Source organism: Astyanax mexicanus, chromosome 21 (assembly GCF_023375975.1).
Source record: "Astyanax mexicanus isolate ESR-SI-001 chromosome 21, AstMex3_surface, whole genome shotgun sequence".
Taxonomy (NCBI): Eukaryota; Metazoa; Chordata; class Actinopteri; order Characiformes; family Acestrorhamphidae; genus Astyanax; species Astyanax mexicanus.
In genome coordinates, this window is record NC_064428.1 from 19,936,261 (window position 1) to 19,960,873 (window position 24,613).

The 24,613-nt window shown below is 36.2% G+C and overlaps 2 protein-coding genes across 2 annotated transcripts in view; both read right to left on the reverse strand.

Annotated features, from left to right (window-relative positions):
• Positions 1-24,613, reverse strand: part of LOC103039332 (interferon-induced GTP-binding protein Mx1) — a 50,049-nt gene that overhangs the window by 25,343 nt on the left and 93 nt on the right. The window lies entirely within an intron of this gene.
• Positions 5,045-24,546, reverse strand: LOC103026741 (interferon-induced GTP-binding protein Mx1). The gene is made up of 13 exons (XM_022674838.2): positions 24,476-24,546; positions 24,198-24,394; positions 19,833-19,970; positions 19,049-19,203; positions 18,275-18,413; positions 15,644-15,842; positions 14,693-14,771; positions 14,382-14,504; positions 13,136-13,268; positions 12,555-12,713; positions 10,668-10,744; positions 10,304-10,525; positions 5,045-5,533 (listed from the first exon to the last, which is right to left on the reverse strand). The coding sequence occupies exons 1-13, from the start codon at positions 24,529-24,531 to the stop codon at positions 5,309-5,311; spliced, it is 1,902 nt and encodes a 633-aa protein (XP_022530559.2). The 5' UTR covers positions 24,532-24,546; the 3' UTR covers positions 5,045-5,308.

Below are 24,613 nucleotides of genomic sequence, written 5' to 3' on the forward strand. Positions count from 1 at the left end.
AGTATAGTGTACTTAAATGAATGTTCTGTTCCATCTGGTTTTAGGCTGCGGTTAGTGCAGACGAGTTTGTGCTGACCCATAAACAAACTTTTAAACCTGTTGTTCATCATGCTGTTATCATTTCTAGCGGAGGAGGTAAAGTTGTTTGCGGGGCTGGAATGTTATTGTTTTCACAAGACAGGGCACCTAGCTGGTAACTGCTTAGCCCTTAACAAAAGATAGTCCGTAAACAGGTTGATGGTCCAGCTAAACCTGTAGTTCTTGATTGTGGCTGTGTACTGCCGGATGAGTTTTTAATAAACTCTTTACCGGACCCATATATAATTTACGTGCTGAAATTAGCTTGAAGGCAGATAAAACTCTGGTTCTTTTTAACATTCAGACACATTGGAGCTGTGCAGTCTCTTATCTTATCTAAAACTTTATCATTTGGAGTAAATTCTGTTTGTAGGTCGTATGTTGAACATAGAAAAAAGGTTCGATGGAACAGCAAACATGATTAATTTTACCCCAAAAACACTTCACCAGCTGTTACACATGGGGGAGGTAGCATCATGCTCTAGAGCCGATGTGGCCCGCACGCATGAAACATCTGGCCCATGAGGTTGTTTGAAATATAAAGAAGGATACTGAAAATAAATAAAATGCTTCTCTGAGCTTTTGTTTACATTCCTCCCCCATCTCTCTGTCGTGCTCAGCGTGACTTTAGTTTCTGCCCGTTCTCGTTTTTCCGCCCATTCATGGTCTCCCTATCTCCTTATAAGGGCATTTTTTCCAGCCGTGTCCCAGCCGCGATAGTGTATTGGACCCTAACGCCACAAGTTTGGCTTTCTCGGTCACATGACATTGCTTTCAGTAGCTCCTCCATTTCCACTCGCTGTTGTGTTTATGTGGATCTTAGTGGAAACACGCACCCAAAGTGTAATTATGGTGCATGGCAGTGCACAAATAGCTATTTTATTCAACACGAGGTGACAAAAGTCAGAGGTGGTCAGCCAGACGGGACTAAAATTACCGGAGGACCAGGAAGTTCAGTGAAAAACAGTAGATAATTCAGCCTGTAAATTGTTCCGGACGGGAATTAAATCACAGAGGACCCCCTATAAAACAGAAAATTACCCCAGGGCCCCCTGAGAAACTAATCCCGGTCAGATAAGACTTTAGATATTTGTTAAAAGAAACAGCTTATTTTTGTTGTGCATTTGTATTATTTTGTATTTTCATTTGGTATTTATTATTTAACTTTTTTTTTAAGCAGCCAGTAAAAGACTTATTTTTGCACCTGAATCTCTTCCTCCATTCCTTTTATTCCTGTCATGTTTATTTTGTTTACTTCCGTGTTTACCCTAGACCAGACATCTTAAAGGAGAATGTAACACATGCACTGTACAAAAAAGAAAATGCTGAAAAATAGTGCCAGTTTCTAGCAGTATTATAAATTTTTTTCTGGTAAAAATGTGGCCTTGTCTTGTGAAACAATTGCACTTTGGATTAGAAGCAGTAGTTTCAGCTTCAGTTTATTATAATTTAAGCTACAGTGAACATTGCAAGATTACTTAGCTAGGTGGCTGGGAAAAGCCCAAGAAAAAGCCCACTTATATAACAATATATTTCAAGTCATATCCAAGTAATATGCAAGAATATATAGGGCTTTCCTATCAGTTAGATGTAAGTATCTCTAATGAAGTGGAATATTAGTTTGTACTGGACACCAATAGCCCTTTATGACACAACAGTGTTGTCATTTCACAATTTGGTGTTTTTCTAGAAAAAAAAAACTGTACAAGCATTTTCATTTTAAACATTGTCAGACTCTCTCCCACTTCCCTCTCTCTCTGTCACTTCCACCACAATCTTTTCATTTTCCCTCTATCATTATACAGACATAATCACATATTTAGATTTTATTGCTGCAGTGCAGTTTGTAAACACCATGCCTAGTTTAATTAACCGGTAATAGCTTGGCAGTGTTGAAGGTGGTGTGTCTGGTTATATAACTTCAATACATAAGGCAACATTTAAGAGTTTCCCTTTAGAAAGCCATTTGATACACTTAATGCATTTTAGTGCATTACACACTTATCACTAAGTGCAATCTTAAGAGGAAAATTCGCATTGTGTTTTAGTTTAATAGTGTTCAGCAGAACCATACGCAAAAACTGATTGGAGTGTGTGTCGTAGATATTATACTCAATTGTCACACTTTTATCTATGTGTCACATAGGCCAGACACAGGACAGACACTCGCAGATACGAATCACAAGGTTTATTAACAGAGGGATTAGGTTTACAGGAGTAGTGAGGGACAGACAGGGTCAGTAACCAAATGGCAGCAAACATAAACAAACATTTACTTTTATTTATTTAACCAGCTCAGTCCCACTGAGACACGATGATCTCTTTCCCAAGGGAAGTCTGGCCAAAACAGCAGCCTAAACAGCAGTTTCAACATTTAAAATAGACAATTCACAATTACTCCATAAAACACCAAACAATAATGTACAAAATACATAAACATATACCAGAGAGAGTCTGGGTCATACACGTGATATCCTAACACAACAAAAAGGGTAGTAGGCAAGAGAGGAGTCAAAAAATACAAAAACAAGGAAGGAAGGAAGGAAGGAAGGAAGGGAGTAAACTGAGGGATATATATATATACCGGGGACGGCAGGTGGAAACAATCAGTAGCTCGGAGAGCGGGAACATTGAAGCAATACCTAATCAGTGGAACAGTGGAAGTTCGTTGTGAGAGTCCAGAGAAGGCAGACTGACACTATGCTACATAATTAAAAACTAAGACACAATTCACCCCAAAGCCAATTGGGTTCACACACAAAGAGTGAAATATAATGGAAAGTTGGGGGCCAAAATGGGTACAATTATCAATAAGTATGTATGAAGTACATTTCACAATATATATTATATAATACACACAGTTTATACTATATATTATACATATACTGTAAATTCACTCAAACTATCTGGATAAAACACACACTATTAAAAACACATACTCAACCATGTACCCACTGAAAACATGCGAGAATAGAGATTCAGTTAATTAATAATATACTGTAATCTTCTAAGGGCTGCAGCTATCGATTATTTTAGTAAAAAATAAGCTTCAAAATAGAAAAAAATAAGCTTCAAAATAAGCTCTTCTCAACTAAAACCTCCGCCGCCTGCTCCTTCTTCCCATGCGCGGGTGACGTAACGCTGAAGGCGTTGTCAAATTAAAAGCGCGAATTACCGCGCGCTGAGTATTTAAATAGATAAACGATTACTCGAGGCACAGAAAATTGCTCGGTCATTTTTTTAAATCGAGTAACTAGAATTACTCGAGTAATCGTTTCACCCCTACTTCTAATCAATAATAATCTCTATTCCTTCTATTGGTGTTTTCACACCAATAATCACAGAGTAATAACCGGCTCCCCAGCTGATCAGCTGGACTGTGTGTGACAATAAAACAGTGTTTAATGTCCAATTTAAATCCTGAAACTGTAATTTAAAGATGTTTAAAGATGTTTGCATTCTGACAGCAGTGTGAAATATATGCTGTTATTCTGTGTTGAGGAGCAGAGAGCAGTTTTCTGTATTAAAATTATTAATAGTTTATTATATTAGGATTTAAGCAAAATCTCCTTGTGAATCAGTTTATTCTAGATTCGCGCAGCAGCGCCATCTACCGGCCAAAAACCGCAGAACACATTCAGTCATTTGAACTGTCTGTCCAGGGGGCGTAGCAGCAAATTCTGGGCCTTGTACACTCTTTTGTTCAGTGGACCCCTATCCATACCAGTTCACAAGGAACGTGAGCGAAATAAATCAGGATTTTTCATGGGTGGAAAACGAAAACGGGTGGAAAATAAAAACAGGTGGTAAACAAAAAACAAAGGCTATTCTGGGAAGCAAGACAAACACACTGGAGAGAAACACGAGGGAGGAGGAGCCAGGGAGAGAGGAGCCGGGGCATTCCGGTCTGTGTACAGTTTGACAGTTTGATTCTTGAACTGAATACAGAGCTGAAGAAATGAACACACGAAAACAGAAACGGGCATTCAGTCCTTTGGGTCAACAAAACGAACTTGCGGCTCATTATTTTGATTGAGAAATATGGGCGGGCTTTAATCGCGCCTCCTAGAGTGACTGTGTGTTTTTGCTTGTGAGATCTTCAGTAAAGACGGGGCGAACACAATGTTTTCTACCGTCGTTCAGTCTTTAACACATGTAGACAAGTTCTTTCCGTCTGATTAAGTGGTTATTTGTTTGTATCCAACGAAAGAAATGGTCAAGACACTACAATTATTATTTATTATGTTGCGGCTGTCCTTCAAGAAAAAAGAGCAGTGTCATTTCCTCATTTGCCTCATGATATCATAAAAAAGCCAATTTTTTATTTTATAGGGGGTAAATTGAATGGTGTGACAGCACAGCCGGCCTAGGGGCCCTAACGCCACCAGGGGGCACACCAAGAGTACCAAAACACCATGATAAAAAATACATGTTTTATAATGTTGAATAATACAAATGAAATGGTACGGCGTTTTAGGGCCATACAAAAAAAAACATTTCACTTTGAGAATAAAGACATAATATTTCGAGTATAAAGACATAATGTTATGAGAATAAAGACGTAATATTACAAGAATAAAGACGTAACATTACGAGAATAAAGTCGTAATATTACGATAATAAAGTCGTAGTATTTTAAGGGAAATGTAGTTCTAACTGCGTGGGTTGCAATTAAAGAGCGAATCACTGACAGATGCATTTTCCGCTAATTATCTGTTACAGGGCTAATTGCCATTTATCTATTATTTATTATTTACATTTATAACCTGCATATTAATGTAGATTCTAATGTTATGTTACAGTTAGATAATACAGTGTCCAGATTTTGCCATGGAGGCCGAGCCTTCAGCACCCCTGCCGCCAGAAGCCTCCCGTGTGGGAGAGCGTGCGCTGCTGCTCCTGCCTTTTAGTTGGGTTTTTGTGACCAAAGGAACAGAAATACAGTAAATTACAGTCATAAATAAGGAAATAAAATTTTACTGATGCAGGATGATTGTCTCTGTGTTGTTAAGATCAAATATACTGTGAAACATGCGTTTCAAAGTTATCGTCTATTATTTCTACAATGTGGAAATGTGTTTATTAATTTCTCAATAACTAGTAATATAGGGCTAACATGTATTAATTAAACAAACATAATTCATATTAAACTATTTCTAATATTTCCCAGCAATGTACTGGAATAAAAGTTGCTGCACCTAAAGTGGTCATTCGGATCAAAATGTCTTCTTCAAACAAAGTTGCTAAGTTTCTCTTGAGCGATGGTGAGACGGTCCATGCGGTTCTGAGTGGTGATACGACGTCTGCTGACTTCTGACTCCTCCCGCAGAGCCTCAACAACATTGGCTCCATCCAGTAATCCCAGCATCTCTTTGCAGAGCAGATGAGCAAATTCCTTCAGCATAAAGTATCGGATTAGCATGGGCACCTGGTCGGCCAATCGCTGCACTACGATCTGTCAGAAAAGAGAAAACGATAATAGATGTAACAACAGGAAACAGGAACATAATGTTCCTTCAGGAGGAAATTTATGCAGTTTTTGCTAGTTTTAGTGCCTTGATTTAGCTTTAGACGTCATTCAGAAATGCATGCTAGAAATTGATGATGCATTAAAATAAAAAAAATATTTTTAACATTTATCAGCTATGCCAACATGCGTAATATTCAAGATTCATTATTTTTGCAGCCAGATAATTCTGGGAGAAGATCAAAAGACTGAAATTTAGATTATACAGTGATGCTTGAAAGTGAACCTCTTTCAGTATTTGGTGTGATCTCCTCATTTTGCAGCAATAACTGCTGAAATTTAACATTTCCAGTAGCCTAACCATTGATCAATCCTTCACACTGGCTTGGAGGAATTTAGCCAAATCCTCAGTACAGCTTTAACTCTGGGATGTTGGTGGGTTTTCACCCATTAGCTGTTCGTTTCAGGTCGTTTCACAACATTTCGATTGGATTAAGGTCAGGACTTTGACTTGTCCATTCCAAAACATTAACTTTTATTATTCTTGAACTTATCTTTTGGTAGAATGACTTGTGTGCTTAGGGTCGTTGTCTTGCTGCATGACCCACCTTCTCTTGAGATTCAATTCATGGACAGATGTCCTGAAATTTTGAACATTAACATTAGCAAATGTGAGCGAGGCCTTTAGTTGCTTTGAAGTTACCCTTTGTGACTTTGCCTATTATTACACACCTTGTTCTTGAGTGATCCTTTTTGAGCTTTAATAACTTTTTTTCTAAGGTCCTCAGAAACCTTTTTGTACATGCCATGATACAGTTCCACAAATGTGTGCTGTGAAGAGCAGACTTTAATAGATCCTTGTTTTTTTAAATAAAACAAAGCTGTCCACTTAAACCTGATTGCCATCCCATTGATTGAAAATACCTAACTCTGAGTGCACCTTCAAATTAATCTAGGTTACTCTAGGGGCCCTATTGTAAGGCATGTAGCGTGGGGCGTTGCCATCGTACACCCAGTCAACAGTCTATTTTTACGCCATGCGCACACGTCCTTAAAATAGCAATGAACTTCTGGAATATATTAACGCTGATGGGCGTGGTGGTCTGGAAATGACGTGTATTCAGGTAAGTGTCTGGCGTGTTTCTATCTTGGCGGCAGAAAAACGATTTGCGCGATTGATCCTGTGAAAGGACGTCGAAATTCAATGGTCAGTGGCGCGCACCCAAAACTGAATCACCATCATCCTGTGCTCCAAAAAAACCCATACCATCACTTCTTTACCAAAGTAAAAAAAAAAAAAAAACTTACCCAGAGCCTTCAGCAATTAACTATAAAAATAAAATATACTTAAAAATCTGCATGACAGTTATAAGGACTTATATTTATGTTCAGTATTCAGACTTAATAACTGTAACTTACTTTCAGCAGACACAGGCATTGTGCTGTTTGAGAATTTTAACAGATGCTTATTCTCACTCAAATGCTGGAGTTTTAGGAAATAAAAAATAAACATAATGGACAAATCGACTAAACATATATTTTTTTAATTTCACTTCGCTATTATTTAACTAAAAATTCACTTTTATTATTATTTTTTTATATATATCTGCCAAATCCGGTCGTATCAAGTGTCGTATACCGGTCGTATAAATAAGGTCGTATCAAGTGTACTAATTCATGGTATAAACATACGTATAATTAATCAAAAGAAATCAGGCAAAATGCACTGCGCCTCTCTCTCTCTCTCTCTCTCTCTCTCTCTCTCTTTCTCTCTTTCGCAGCGCGGAGCTGAATTCTGCGCGAGGATGCAAAACTCCGTTTAGTAAAAAAAAATTAAGATGAATAAGGACCTTTAAAGTTAATCAAATATTGTCAAATATAAAGGATAGGTTGAGGTTTTGATGAGCTGTTTCAATGAATTAAACTGAAACTAACTGAAACCGAAACTTTTATTATTCTGCGCACTATCAGAAAGCCTGTGATTGTTTTAAATTAGTTTTTAATACTTTATATTTTGTATTATTTATTGTTTAATTCATTTGAATTATTTTACCGATCAAATTATATAAAAAAACATTAAACAATTATATATTTTTCCCCACAATTCCCATGTTCTTCGTTCACTCATATAAATTTTATAATTATTTATCATTCTTATAATTTTACTTTATATTCACTAGTATTATTACATTCCTTATTTTTTATGTATCAATTTTTATGATATTTTAAAAATGTCCTATTTTTTCTTTTTTACCTATATATTTTAATTGTCTATAGTAAATGTCAGTTTTTATTTCTAATTTTAAAAAAATATAAACAATAAACAGAATAAAGAATAAAATAACACTACACTTCCCTTATTTCAGCTGCTTCCCTTATTTGAACAGCGTGGCGCAGTCAGTTTATGCGCTCTTAAAATAGGAATGAACAGAAGACAGAGAGCAGCTGCCTCTTAAAGGGGATGGATACAGACACACTGATTTTTTCACGTTACGACCAAAACACACCCATGAATAATCAAGGGAATTAAAACACGCCCTTTGCGCCGTTGGAGCTGTACAAGGCGTATTTTTCGCGCCCTTACAATAGCAAAAGACACAGGACACGCCCCTAAATCCAGCTGCGCAAAGCGCAATTAACTAGTGCTACAGATCGTTAAATTAGGGCCCTAGGACTTTGTTTAACTGGGTTCTCTTTGGGCTCTATTTTAACGATCTATAGCGCACTAGTTTATTGCACTTTGCGCAGCTGGATTTAGGGGCGTGTCCTCTGTCTTTGGCATCTTGGGAGCGCGAAAAATACGCCTTGCACAGCAAAGGGCGTGTTTTAAATCCTTTAATTAATCATGGGTGTGTTTTGGGCGTAACGTGAAATAAACCAATCAGTGTGTCTAGATCCATGCCCTTTAAGAGGCAGCTGCGCTCTGACTTCTGTTCATTCCTATTTTAAGAGCGCATAAACTGAGTGTGCGTCACGCTGTTCAAATAAGGGAAGCAGCTGAAATAAGGGAACAGTAATGTTATTTTATTCTTTATTCTGTTTATTGTTTATGTAAAAACTGGGTTTGCAACATTGAATATTAATCAAGCAATTAACAGCAATCATTAACACGGAATAGGGACTCTCATTTACAATGCCACTGAGCATTTACAGTTTAAAAGGGATTAAAAATATTTTTTAAAAATTAAAAATAAAAATTGACATTTACTATAGACAATTAAAATATTTACATAAAAAAGGAAAAATAGGACATTTTTAAAAGATCATAAAAAAATAAAGAATTTATATCATATATATATATATATATATATATGAATGCATGAATTAAAAAATAAATAATATTAAATCTAAACTTATTAAAAAACTAATTTAAAACAATCACAGGCTTTCTGATGGTGCGCAGAATAATAAAAGTTTCAGTTTCAGTTAGTTTCAGTTTCAAATCATTGAAACAGCTCATCAAAACCTATCCTTTATATTTGACAATATTTGATTAAGTTTACAGGTCCTTACTCATCTTAATTTATTTAACTAAACTGAGTTTATATTATTGGTAGCCTTGCGCTGAATTCTGCTCCGCGCTGCGAAAGAGAGAGAGAGAGGCGCAGCGCATTTTTTTAAATTAATTTTACGTAAATATAGTGCGTTAATACCATGAATTAGTACACTTGATACGACCTTATTTATTAAAAGACATTTTTAAGAAAACAGAGGCAATCCCGCGCCGCGCGCGCTGCCAAACCCGCTACGCGCGCCTGCGGTCTTTTTTGAGCGCTGGACCAGATTTTCGTTAATGAATTAATATATTTAATATTTTAATAAATTTGCCCTGGTGATAAGAAAAGAACGCTAACATATAGCTTTATATTTCTGTGTATTTTAAAAGTTTAATTTTTTTTATTATAATTGACGGACAGCCCCAGAGGCCAGGGTGACAATGTGCTTTATTTTTCAGATATATAAAAAAATAATAATAAAAGTGAATTTTTAGTTAAATAATAGCGAAGTGAAATAAAAAAAATCATGTTTAGTCAATTTGTCCATTATGTTTATTTTTTATTTCTAAAACTCCAGCATTTGATTGAGAATAAGCATCTGTTAAAATTCTCAAACAGCAGAATGCATGTGTCTGCTGAAATTAAGTTATTAAGTCTGTGAATTGAACATAAATATAAATCCTTATAACTGTCATGCAGATTTTTAAATATATTTTATTTTGCTCTTGGTAAGGTTTTTTTTTTTTACTGTGGTAAAGAAATGATGGTATGGGTTTTTTTGGAGCGCAGGGAGCATGGTGATTGTGATTCAGTTTTTGATGCGCGACTGACCATTGAATTTCGACGTCCTTTCCCAGGATCAATCGCGCAACGCGTTTTTCCGCCGCCAAGATAGAAACACGCCAGAAATATACCTGAACACGGGGTGTACGATAGGGCCCTTTGTCTTCTTTTATGTCATCTAAATGATGTTTTAGGTCATATTTATGCAAAAATATAGAACATTCTGAGGGGTTCACAAACCATTAGGCGCCACTGTACTGTAGATGCCACAAACTGCAGGATAATCTGGGAAATTAATCTATTACAATCCCACTGAAATAGTGAGGCGATTGCAAAACAGCCTCAAAATAAGCCCAGTTATCCTGTAGTGTGGAAAAAGCATTACCAGACTAATCTCAGAGTAGACATTTTTAAATTTGGTCCATAGAGATTTACTTGGCCCTCTTTATTAACCAACCACTGAACTACTAAATGTTACCTCATAATAGGCTTTTAGCATATCAGGATAATTGCTTCTGCTGTCAAGGTTAGCACAATTATCCTCTGAAGCTTTCTGACCATCTATTACAAGCTGAGTCTCATTAAAGGTTTTGAAGTAGATTCCATCCTGAGTGTAGACCAGTTCCTCCATTTCAAACTGTTCCAGGATTCTCTGCTCCACTTTGACTTCTTGTCTTGACTGAATGTTTTCTATTTTGTTCTGGGGACATAATCAAAAAGAATTAAGGTACACAGTGCCAGCAGAGCAGCTGGAATCTAAATTAGTCAAGCTTAAATAAAGTATTAAGGTTGTAAAATGAGTTGACATGTTGACATTCTTTATATCCTTAAAGAGTATTTACCATTGCAACACACTGGAGGAAAGGGTAGTTGTTAAAGCAGGCTCTGGATGCCTCTGTGAACTGTTTCTGGATTGTGTCTGAAATGCATGAATCACATTCAAACAAAGAACACAGTTCGTGTCACAAAATTCCAATGCAAAGTAAATACCATAGAACTATTCAGAGGCAACTTTTAGGTAGTGTACCTCCCGGTGAGAGATTGTTTACTGCTAGTAGACATGCCTCTACAAAACAGGTCAAGACAGTACAGATTGTACAGAGAAAATTGGATGGTTGTTTTAACAACTTGCCAGATATCTAGGCCGTCCATCAGCCGGTCACCATTGCCTTAAACTGCAGTGGTGTTTTGAACAAGAAACCTGGACTGCTACATAATAAAACTGCATCATCTATAGTGACAAATCCAAGTCCTGTTTGGGATCTGATGAAGGTTACATTCAAATGTAGTGTCTTAGTGGTGAGTGCTTTAGTCTTACTTTTGCTGTGAAACAACACACTGCCACAACTGCTGGTATGATGATCATGGGAGCCATTAAATTTAACAGTTGTTCTCCACTAGTAGTGACATGAGGGACACTAACTTAATGAAATGTGCAGGATTTCTGGCAGATTTAAGGTGCTAACACACTGAACATGGTATGCCTTGCTGCCTTCCACTCTGCTGGCCAGTTGTGGTTGGGTTGTGCTCCTGTTGACGCCAAGCGTCGCCCCTGCTAATAATAGGTGGAGTTATCTAGAACTCATCTCCTCTGCGACCAGAGTTTTGTAGATTTGAGTCACTACAGCCTATGTAGACCTGCTCTTCCTCCTCTTATCTCTTTATGAGTGTAGGGAAGTGTTGTACAGCTCAGGAGATTCATTCATCGTTAATATCAGTCTTACGTCTGTGATTATTGTTAGCTGGACTACAGTTTCTCCTTGGTTGCATGAGTTCACGTCATGCATTTTCTGCCGCAGTACTGCTTGCCGCAGGTCAAAGTTAACCATATGAAACTTTGGCCGCAGTAAGCGGTAGCGTGGTGGAAGCATGGTTATGGGTGGGGAAACGCACTGCTCCACCACTGGAGAAACAATTCAATTCTATGGGAGACAGCGTACCACTGCGCGCCTACCGCGTTCATTGTGTAACCTTTATGCAGGTCTTCAAACTGCTGTTTGCAGGATAATGTTTGATCACACACAGCAAGGGTTTCCCAGGAATCTCTCCACCAGATGGGAACACTTCCTCTGCCTGGATGGTTGCAGGATATGGATTACAGGGCAATACTGCTAAATAGAAATAGAGACTCTCAGAGTCTACTTTTAGGGCTCTCAGAGTCTACTTTTAGGGAGCGTACCTCTAGGTGAGAGATTGTTTACTACTAGACATGCCTCTACAAGAAACTCAAAGGTATTTTGCTCAGCTGGCAGGCTTTGAAAGGAAATGCATTGGATTGTTGTTTTGATAAATTACCATATATTTGGGCTGTCTATCAGCCAACCACTATTGCCTTCAACTGAAGTGGTGTTTTGTACAAGAAACCTGGAATGCTACACACTGGAACCATATCATCGTCATCATCTAGTGATAAGTTCTGTTTGGCATCTGATGACGGTCAAGTATATGTTGTGAGTGCTTCAATCTTGCTTTCTTCATAAGAGTAACAGCTCAACAATATGTACAGGACCTCCTGCAGACACATTCAGGGCTTCAAACTGACATTTTTTCAGCAGGATAATGCTCACCCACACATCATAAGTTTCCCAAGAATCTCTGCACCAGTTTGAAACACTGCCTTGGCCTGGCTAGTTACAGGATGTAGAGTATAGGGCAATACTGCTGACTAAATGTAGTTACAACTTAAGAAATAGAAACTGTGATTAGACATGTAAAAGTTGGAAACCTACCTTTGATGATCCTGAGTGTCTCAATAGCTGGTCCCTTCAGTTTGACCACAAGTATCTGCACCGCCGTCTCAAACACATTATAATCGCTGAAGCCAGGCAGCTCTCTTCCTCTGTATTTCAGGTCGTATTCTTTTATTATAGTCTGGACCGTCTCATGAACTGTGTTGCATTTAAATTTGGGACAGAAAAATGTTACAGTTTACAGCTATTTTATTAGACCCACTTTTCACTTTCTATCAGACCTTTTTTATGTTTTAACTGTTTTTAATGACCTAATAAATAACCATTAATGTACTCTTTTATAAATGATACCTTTTATTACGGTAATCTTATTTTAAAGTGATATCAAGTATTAGAAATAATACTCAAAAATATACAGATGCAATATTTCTGTTTAGAACCCTTATATTAAACTACACTTTTATCTTGATTGCCTAATAAATTGATGTGGTAAACAGGAGCAACATTAACAAAATGTTGGTTTATATTGTTTTTATGCAAACAAGTAGTTTCCATATTCTAATCTATGCAATTATTATTTGCCATTATATGTTTTTTTTGTCTCTCTAGAGTTTACTTACATGAGGTTTTTGTGCTCTCAAGATATTCCTTCCACTTTTTGAACTCTGACCGGAGCTCAACAAACAAGTTGTCATTATTACCTGCGCTTCCAGTCGACAGGCGGTTGATCTTGTTATTAAATTTCATCATGGTCTTAAAAAACACAAACACAGTGCTTTAAACATGTAAGCTTATGACTGAATTTACAGTTTATTTTACGCTTTTTAGCCACAATCTTATACAGTGGTTAGGTGTTTCAGGGTCAAATTACACATTTTTTTGATTTTCGAATAGAAAATAACTGAACAAATTCACTGCAGAAAACATTGTGATTACTTAAAATAAAACTAGTTAATCCCGTAAAATGTAAACTAAAATAAAGCAACAGTATTATTACTTAATACTTAATACTGAAAAACTTCGTAAAGCGTGCAGATTTTGGTCTGAGAACCACAGTTGTAAAATACAACCAAAAATATTTGTTATTTATTATAGGCTTAGTCAAGACTAATTTTGACCTTTCAGTTGGCTAACTCACCGCTACCTAGCTTTACGTTTAACCCTAGTTCTCTCCCCGGTAACGTTAGCTAGCTGTCGGCTAATATTAGTTCTTTCCCCGGTAACATTAGCCAGCTGTTACGTTAGTTCTCTCCCAGGTAACATTACCTAGCTTGCAGCTAAAGTTAGTATGTTAGCTAGCTTGGATCTAAAGTTACTATGTTACTTAGCTCACTGCTAATGTTAGAAAGCTCATTGCTATACTTAGTTCTTTCCCTGGTAACATTAGGTAGCTCGCTGCTAAAGTATGTTAACTAGCTTGCTGTTAAGGTTAGCTACCTCTCCATTAACCTTCTCTCCCCTGTATCATTAGCTAGCTTGACGTAAAAGTTAGTATGTTAGCTAGCTCGCCGCCAATGTTAGATAGTTCTCTGTTAACCTCCCTGGATTAGATGTTTATAGTGGGCCACTGTGCTTTCCTACCGGCATTAAAAGCACAGTCTGAAAATGTAATATCTACAGCAAATTTACAGTAAATCTAAGACAATTTAAGACCTTTATTACCAGATTTTAATTCAAAGCAATAACATTTGATTTCAGGTAATGGGCCAAAAAATATCCTTTTGTGCTGCAATCGGTCACAAGTAGAGAATGTGAAGTTATGTTCAATTAGAAAGTCGAAAGGAAATGTAATTTGACCAGGAACAGAAATTCAACAGAAAATAATTTTGAATAGTTTTGAGTTATAGAATATAAACTTTCACTCACTGTAATCAAAAAGTCTTTCCTCTTTTGTGGATCAAGTGGTGGGCCAGGTTCACACTGACCCAGCCTCTTTCTACAGTCCCACAGCTGCTTCCTTGTCTGCTCTGAAAGCAGAGGCAGTGATTTCTGAAAAACAAAAAGAAGAAAAAACATAAAGGCATTTTTTTAAAAACCTGTCTGTATGTTGGGTTTTGCATAAATACAATATTTATATTATTTCTTTAATTATTATTTTTTAAATATACACATTATCCAACTCTTTTTTTAGAGTTGAATTTAGAATTTTTAGATCACATAAAAATATGGAAACTTACTTTGATGTGGTCGACCAGATCTTGAGTCAGTTTGGTGGCGAGACACTGAACCGTTGCTTTCTCTTCATTCAAAAGGCATCTGTTCATACAGAAAGCAGGTGTGAGTGGGTCCAAAGTTACAAACGTCAACTGATCAATGTAGTAAGACACTGAAATGAATATTTCTTGCCAAAATTGCACAAAATTTAACACTTGTCCAAAGGCCAAATACCAATTACAGAACATGTTTTTTGCGAGTTTGGATTAAATTTGACATTAATATAAAAATATTTATTGAACACTAACACTATTTATTGACATACTAACAAAGAACACTACATTTACCTCAGTAGTGCTGTTCTAGTCACATATTTATCTACCTCATCAGTGTAACAGTAGTCATGATACGTTTACCTTAATAATGTTATTGTTATCCTAAAGTTTCTTAGGTATTGTAGTTTTAGTAATACATTTACATTAGTAGTGCTATTTTATTCATATTAATTTACTTTTTAGTTTAGTTTTAGTCATAAATGTACTTAATGTACATAAATGTAATTTTAGTCATAAATGAGAAAAGCACCTAATACTTTAGTAAACAAAAATGCTAACCATGGCAGAGTAAGTTACCTCAGCTAGCATTACTACACTAGTCCTGTATAGCCTGTATTTTTTAGCTGGAAAAGTTTTTGAAGAGGAAGTAAACTGATGGAAAGTGTGATAAGTTTATTTCAGTTAATTAATGCAAGTACACCTGCCATTTTCATGCATGCTGTGTTATACAGCAGCATCCGGGAGAAAAAAATTCTAAGGCGTGGACCTGTTTTTCTCTGTAAAACTTCTGTTGTAAAAAAAAAAAGCGCTATGTAAGTAAAATGGAATTGAATATAACCTTCAGCCAAATACGTCCGGTTGCCAAATATTCCAAATAATCCAGACAAATTAGAAATGACATCCTCAAGTTAAGTTTACCTGAAGTATTCATGACGTTTGAAGAATTCTTTCTCCACTCGAGTAGCCTCCGCCAGAGAGACCTTATCATCAATCTGCCTTTGGCCACGGCATTTAACAATGATGTATCCCTTACTTAAAGGGATAACCTGATTTTTGACTATATCCAGTATGTTTTTCTCTGTTCCTTTGTCAACAAGGTCTGGCTTAGTTAGAATGGCTGTTAAAAAACAAGACACACACAATTCACATTATTTAGGTGCTTTATAAATGTGTTTGTAGTGAGCAGGGTTCACCACTAGGTGGAACTAACCTGAAGAGATTTTAAGTAGTTTTGTTGAGCAGAGAGCATTCAGAATGTGACAAGTCAGCATCCAGGAAGCATCTACCCCTCATTATTTCTAACAGCTTCATATAGTCTGAGCACTTGTAAGTTTTAGAACAGAAATAAATAGGAAAATCCCTCCTGGACTGTTCTTCATATCTGGCCTTCAAGATAAACATTAATATCAGCAGTCCTTTAGTCTGGTACACCAAGAGCTGACCGTTTATTTACAGTAAGCTTAGATCCCCAAATTTCTCCAGCACTAAGACTGGGGCCCCAGCATTAGCTGCTAACCACTAGCCTGACCGACAGTGCTACGAGGATCCCTGAGCATACAAGGTGCTATATGGAATGTAAATCATTTCATTAAAGCATTTTAATAACCAAACATCTCTAATTTATTTCACTGCATAATAACGACGGTAAAATGTGCTACAGTGTTTAAAGCTTGTTCTGGGGTAACTCTGTCCTGTTTTAGTGGTTGTATGCTGTAACACTCTCAGCTCTCCTCGGTAAGGGCAGTCAGTTTATGAGTTGGATCAGCTGTGTGTAATATGCTGTAAACATGCGGGCGGAGTTCGCTGGTGTTGCGCTGAAAACAGTCCCCTGGCGATCTCTGCAGGAAGGATCAAAGAGGTTTTGGATTCTGTTATAGATGAATTCATGACGACATGGGACCCCAGCCTTAGTGCTGGAGAAATTTGCGAATCTAAGCTTACTGTAAATAAACGGTCAAATTATTTCAAATGATAAAATATTGGTTTTAGATCTGTTGTATTACAATTAATAGTAATAATAGCTTTATGTTGTTCCTTGATTTTTATAAAGCTTTTGATGTATTAGAACATGGATTCATTCTACAAGATCTCTCTAAGGTTGGTTTTGGAGAGTTTGCAGTTATGCCACTCCTGGTGCATAAATTCAAGCAGTTTAGCTTGGTTTGATGGCTTGTGATCATCCGTCTTCCTCTTGGTTATATTCCAGAGGTTTTTTAATTTGGTAAAATTAAAGAAACACATCCTTTTTAAATAGCCATTTATTTTTTCCAGAGCTGTATGACACTGAGGGAGTTGAAATGACTAAGAAAGTGCTGTAAGAAACATTACATAGCTTTCACAGATCTGTGACACATCTAACACTATGGGCTCTTTTGGGATAAATAACAATAATTTTTGTTTTCTGCAATCTTTAGCATAAAACCTTGAATTTACAGACATGTTTTGTCTAATGAAGAAATAATAAACATACAAGGAATACCACAAATTCTTCCTTACAGTATGTAAATGGACCTGACCTTCTACTTAAGACCAGATTTGAAATAAATGTTTATGGAAATTGAATTGCTGCTAAAGGTTTACTGTAAATATGGAGGATTAATGGAAACTAAGCTGCTTCCATTTAGAAAGTCTTCCCAGCCAACATGTTAATGTGGAGGTCATATATTGTAAGACTCTGAGTAGGTTTGTATGTATGGGTTGTTTGTGTAAAACTTCAGTATAAATGAGTGGGGCCCTTCAGTACAACTCACTCTAAATATCCTAGGGTAAGGATAAATATGAGCCTAAATATCATAGGGTCCCGCTCATTTATACTGAAGTTTTATGATGAAGCATTACAAAGAGTGCAGAACTAGGCAGCGAGTCAAAAACAGACTATTTACATTATAATTGAACTATAAGGATATTATGATTTAATTATAACAGTGGTAAAAACAAAGGCAATTTTTAGCTAGTGATTTGTCCTTGTAGCTTGTTTTAGCACTAAACACGCAGACTACAGGCCGCCAAGCCTGACCACTGGAAGGAACCCTGAGTGTTTCGGTATGAAAGGGCAATTTTAGCCAGCGATTTGTCCCGCGTATCTTGTTTTAACACTGTAAACATGCAGACTATCGATAGTTGTTGTGTACAGTAGTGTGTATTTGTGTGTATTTTTGTTGATTAGACCTGGTTAAACTGTGTTTATTGAGCTTAACTTTTTTTCCAGTTTCAGTCTGCATGAAAAGCACAAGCAGCTTCTCCTCCTGCTCCGCTGTGCACACGGCCTCCATAATACACAGTTTAGACACGCACTCCAACTTTTGCACAGAAGATTAATCTTTTTCTCAAGCAAATATGCTACTTTTGTATTTCTTATGTCTATTAACATGCTGTAACTATTTTTTTCATATGTCATATTATGATTACTATTATTATTGGGGTTTTTTTTTGCATGATCCGTGTGAGGGAAGGTCCCACAATACAACCACAGCTTAATAAAGCTTAATTTATGTAGGTTGGAAGGAGGACCTTGGGACCTTGCTAAATGTAGCTGTGTATATACTTTACCCAGAGTTCTTTTTCCCTCAGGGTCCACTTCCTGTGCCATTCTGAGTGCCTCTGTGGTTGCAATGTCCACGTTGCATGGGACCACCACTAAATTGATAGTTTGTTCTTTCTCAATGAAGCTTTGTATGAGACTTTTAATCTATGTGACAAGAAAAAAGCTTTAGAACTTCAAGTAATAGTGCTGTGTAACTTCTAGCACTTTTATAGACCCACAGTCTATAACCCGCAGATGATACAACATCAGACAGTGTGTGAGGAAGCCGTAGCCTAAATTTAGAGAAGTGAGCAGGGGACCAGATGGTTGTTGGTTCAGTTCCCTCAACCCATAGGAAGTGATGATGGGTTAATAAAGGCTCAGGGCTAACTTGACTTTTTTCACTTCCCCGTTCTCCACCCTCTCTTTCATCTCATGTCCCCTACTCATTATCCTCTCTAACAGAAGGTGACATCAGGGCTTTAAGCAGTAGTATTTAGGAAAAATCCAGTGTGAAATGGACTTGGGATGAATGTACAAATGGATTTACAAACTTTTGTCTGATAGCCCGACTTCTTTTATCTCGGGCTATGCTTGTGATTACTAACACTAGTCACTCTAATCACCCTGTGCAGATTACTGTACCTCCTTTTTTCGATATTATGTCCTATTCTTTGTTGTAGTGTGTTCATAAAAATAAGGTATGTATTCTTTTACTGATCCTTAAATTAATTTTTAAAACTCAAAATATTAACCGGCTATATAAAACAACCTGAGGCAAACTGTTGTTTTACACTGACCTGATCTCCAATATCGTCAGGCTGACCTTTCACAGGAACTCTGGCGATTCCAGGGAGATCGATCAGTGTGAGATCACACACATCAGGAGACATGATCTCCAGTGTGATGAGATCATCACATATTCCAACTCCATCTCCAGCCAGTTCATTCTGGGCTATTGGACACATTTACATTACATTTTCTCTTTCACAACAATATATATATATATATATATATATATATATATATATATATATATATATATATATATATATATATATACACAGTAGTATATAAACCAGAAGTTTACATGCACTATATAAAAAGACATATAGGCATGTTTTCCTTATTGTCTGACATGAAATCATAGTAAACCTTTCCCATTTTAGGTCAGTTAGGATTATTCAAATTATTTTTATTTATTTATTATTTTATGATCTTAATCCAATTGAAAAATGATGGGCAAAGCTGAAGAGGCAAGTTCGAGTAAGGTGACCTACAACAACAGTTACACCAGTTCTGTCACAAAGAATGGGTCCATATTCCTAATGAAATGTAAAGGTATGTAAACTTTTGACTTTGCAAAAAAAAAAAAAAAACATTAAAAAGCTCTCCTCTTATTATTCTGGCAAATATAAATAATTTTGGTAATCTTAATTAACCTAAAACAGGAAAGGTTTATTCTGATTTTATGTCGGACAGTGGGAAAAACATGCATATGTGTATAGTGTATGCAAACATCTGGTTTCAACTGAATATATATATACTGTAAACTCTTTTAGTATCATAATGAACTGTCCTTACCTTCTTCAACATACGTTTCAACCAAGGATGGGTCATCAAACTCAATGTACTCATCTCTGTAAGATATGGTAGCTCGCCATTGAACTCCACCTTTGATTTTCCTCAGCTTAAGCTCCAGAGGGCATCTGGTAACAATACCTACAGTAGACAGAAAACACAATTTTAGTGGTTTTCTTGCTTTAATTTACCATCTTCAACCTTAACAATGGAGTCCAGCTAGGTTTTCAGGTTGTAAAAGGGAAACCAGTACTGTGGAGTTCTATACTTTAGTGATCTGAAGTCTTACAGTCCTTACAGCATCTGGCTTGCTTGCTGTGAAGTCTGCAGTACAAAAATGCTAAATTACACCATTACACCAGCTAATGTAGCACATACTACATAATAATCTTAATAGTCAGGGGTCATAAACAATATAGTATATAGCAAAATCACCAGCTAGTCAACACTCACAATGCTATTGGTTTGCTGTTACATACAATCTAGACCCGTATCTGTTGCATATTCCATTTAAAACTCTAAATCTGTAGTATTCATACCCAGAAATTTAAATTTATATTTTACAAAAAACAAACAGATTTTTAAATGTAAGGTTTACATCAGTGTATTGATTCACGCCATGAATATTTAATTTTAATTAATTTATTTATTTGATATTCAAGTTAAACATTGTTAAACATACAATAATCACAAACTTATTGTAAAGTAAAAATTGTTGTTTTTTTCTTTGAGTAATATTACAAAGTCTCAAATTTAATTTCCCCATACCTGCAAAAAACGTGATCTGAGTTTACTGTAGAACTATTCATATATGAGCAACTAATTTATCCCTACTACCACCAGTGTATGAAGCATTTAGTTTCATATTCACAATTTTAAATGTGACGCACGTTACATTGAGCCTGTAGTAGATGTTCTTTAGATAGTAGTAGATGATACTTTTCTGCTTCTGTTCCACATAAAACAGTCCACATAAAACTACACCTGGATTCCTAGATGAATGTTCTGTTCCACCTTAAAAGCTAAAGAAGTACAGTTCAAAGCCTCTAAAAATGCATCAGCCTGAAACCTGTGTGTCAAAGCTTCTCCATAGACTGTATGACTGCCACAGCAGCATTTAAGGTGGAAACAAACAACTCTATGTGAGTGATTTACTAAAGGCAATAAAATGTGTTTAAGAAACCTAATTAGCAGATTCTTACACGTAGTGCCATGGTCTGTGCAAGTATTACTGTAATTAAGACACGAGCCAAAACTTTGCCTCTTTTGTCTTGTTTTGTCCGTGGTGTTTATTTTACTGTCATAACAAGTGTGCAGGGCACAGGGGGCAACCCTCGTCCTATAGCACTGCAGGTTGTTGACATCACCAGAGAGTAGACTCTTTAGGAGCAGTGCAGGGCGCAGGGAGTGAATATGGGCCTGTAAATGCTGATGTGTGAAGTACACTGAATGTGTAGCAGCGCTAAAAAAAACTGCATGCAGTTACAAAACTAATGTCATAATTAGGGAGTTTAAACACCCACAGTCCCTCCCCTTATTCGCACCCTGCTCTTCTTTACCAGATTGTTTTCCTTCTTTACCGGAATTACGCCACATTGGAGGTTTTTCTAACATGAAGTGCCTTTTTAAGGTCATGCCACAGCATCTCAATAGGATTCAGGTCAGGCTATTCCAAAGTCTTTGTTTTTTCAGCCATTCAGAGGTGGACTTACTGTTGTGCTTAGAAGAAGTTTGAGGTCACGAACAGATGGCCGAACATTCAAACAGCTCCAGACCATCACACTACCACCACCATGTTTTACTGTCGGTATGATGTTCTTTTTCTGAAATGTGGTGTTATTTTTATGCCATATGTAATGGGACACACCTTCCAAAAAATTTTACTTTTTATTTTTTTCCAAAAGTCTTGGGGTTCATCAAGATGTTTTCTGGCAAAATTTAGATGAGCCATAATGTTCTTTTTGCTCAGCAATTTTCATCTTGGCACTCTTTTTTGGCCAGTCTCTTTCTTATGGTGGAGTCTTGAATGCTGACCTTAACTGAGGTAAGTGAGGGCTGCAGTTCTTTGGATGTTGTTGTGTGGGTCTTTTGTGACCTCCTGGATGAGTTAAGGCTGTGCTCTTGCGGCAATTTTGGTCGGCCGGCCACTCTTGGAAAAGTTCACGACTATTCCACGTTTTTTCCATTGGTGGATAACTGTGGTTTAATGGAGTCCCAAAACTTTAGAAATGGCTTTATTACCTTTTCCAGACTGATAGATTTCAGTTACTTTCTTTCTCATTTGTTTCTGTATTTTTTTGGATATCAGCATGATTTCTAGCCTTTGAGTATTTTTTGGTCTACTTTGCTTTGTCAGGCAGGTCCTATTTAAGTGATTTCTTGATTGAGAACAATAAAAACCTTCATTTAAAAACTGCATATTGTGTTTACTTGTGTTGTGTTTGGATAATATTTAAATTTGTTTGATGATCTGAAATCAAGAAGGGGGTAAACACTTTTTCACATATCTGCATAACTGGGAACCGTCTCATCTGAGTGGATTGCATTCCAGTAAACATTCCAGTAAAATATTTTTATTAGTGGTGTCAATTACCACTGTAAAAAAACTGATTAATAGATTTCTGTGATTAATCACACTTAATCACACTTCTTTAAAGACTAAGATTTGAGCTAATAATGGATTTTTAAATGTTAATAAAATAATCAATGTTAGAATGGCAATATAAAATTGTATTTATTTTAGTTGTGTCCGTTGCTTAAAAAATAATTGTACCACGTTGAAATTGTGGTTTGAATATGATTAGCAAAACTGGATTACATTGGTATGTGGCTGTTCAGACTGTCAAAGTCAAAAAAATAAATCTGGACACAATCCAGATATGACAAAAATCTTGATTTGATGAAATGCAGTATTCGGTGTATCTGGCATTTAACAAGTGAGTTTTTACCACTATGACTGGAATTGCTCACCATTGGATTAGTTAAATCACGTGTATCGGGATTAGGAAATTTGGCACTTGAACACGGAACTGTGGAAAGGTGGAAAGTACCTCAGTATTTGTCATTGTTTATTATGTGCCAGCACATCTAAGGTATGTCTACTGCATTGGTTATTAATTACTATCTCATAATTATTACCCTTACTTTTTTTTTCAAGTGGCGGAAATTGGCCACAGAGTGGTCTCTAAATCCCCAAAGTCCCAAAACCTGCACAATTTAGCTTAAAAAGCCTGAATCTGTAGTAAACATATAATACAGTTATCTACCATGTGGGAAAGTGCCATTGATTACATAAATACCTAAGCATTTTAGGACAGACTTCCACATTATGCACTGTTCTTTCAGGTAATAAAAACACAGAAATTGCTTAAAATAATTAAAAGTTTTCTGCAAAAATGATTTTCTAATTTTCTAAATTTGTATTTATTCATGTATATGTGATTATAACATAAAACAATACTTAAAAGACTGAAAAAAAATCCTGCTTTAGATGTAAATGCTGGTCATTCTATGTGCATTTTAGAATTCACTTAAAACGTAAAGGATATTTAAAAATGACCAGAGGTGGAAAAAGTAAAATTGTAATTAAGTAAAAGTACCTTTACTTTAATTCTACTCAAGTAAAAGTAAAAGTACCCATCTAAAAATCTACTCGAGTAAAAGTAAAAAAGTACTTAATTTAAATGTACTTTGAGTAAAAGTGACTTTTAATTATTTGATGTAAAAAGTACAACAAATCATAAATTTAAATTGTTTTTAATGAACTATTATTCCACATAATAATTTGGACCTTTCAGGCAGTATTTGTTCAGACCACCCCATAAAACATTTTCAAGAACATGTGGCATAGGTTTCTATGATAAATGTTTTTTCTTTACCTTAAAAAATTATGGTCATATAGGTGACTATAAAGTGGATTTTTTTTAGTTTTACAGGTCATTGTTATATTTTAACTTTTAACAATTGCTATGCTTTTTTTTTAACATTCAAACAGATTGTTTATGTTAAAAATACTTACCACCACATGCTTTCACAGGTTTGATGTGGAAGTTTTAAAAGCTGACAGCTCTCTGACATTTTGTATTGCATGAGGAAGTTATTGCCTCGTTATTCCACGCGTGAGCATCCGTGCTCCGGCGCATCCGCGCCAATTATTATTTTTTTAATTCGGACAATTGTGTTTTTCCCAGCATTTTATTTTTTACTCAGTAATAGAGAGTTTTCCAATGCAGCAAAGTAGATTACTTGTGTCAAAATGTAGTTGAGTAAAAGTAAAATGACCTATCTTAAAAACAACTTTAAAAATTACAAATTACAGTAACTTGAGTAAATGTAATTAATTACTTTCCACCTCTGAAAATTACTCACCACTTCCTCGAGGTAAGGCCACTCCAGATAAAGCCTCCAACACTGAGCTTTTCCCAGAGCTCTGATCTCCAATCACTGCTATACTTGGTAGAGCTAAATCTTCTTCAATACCAAGCTGCCTCAGAGAATCAATCAGGTCGATTAAAGGACGAACCCTCTCCTCTAAATGGCTGTGGAACAGCCCCTCCAGTGGTTTACTGTCAATAAGAAACAGTGATAAGTTGTGCATATAAATAAAAAACTAATATTTACTTGCACTAACATTTTTTTTTACAAACCTGCTTTCACCAGAAGAAGCAACATCTTCAGAACTGCCCTGTTTTTTTGTCTCCATTGCACACAGTAAAAATTCTATATGGAACAAGCACATTTTAGTAGCTTTAAAACTGTGCAACAGCATCTGTGTGTATTGTATT

What these genes read in the sequence shown, in the direction of transcription:
- LOC103026741 (XM_022674838.2), bottom strand. Translation starts at nt 24,531, where the DNA reads ATGGAGACAAAAAAACAGGGCAGTTCTGAAGATGTTGCTTCTTCTGGT. An exon ending in GGAAAGACTTTTTGATTACA is followed by an intron (nt 13,269 to 14,381) that starts GTGAGTGAAAGT and finishes GTGTTTTTTAAG; the next exon opens with ACCATGATGAAATTTAATAA. An exon ending in TGCTAAAAGCCTATTATGAG is followed by an intron (nt 5,534 to 10,303) that starts GTAACATTTAGT and finishes CTTTTCTGACAG; the next exon opens with ATCGTAGTGCAGCGATTGGC.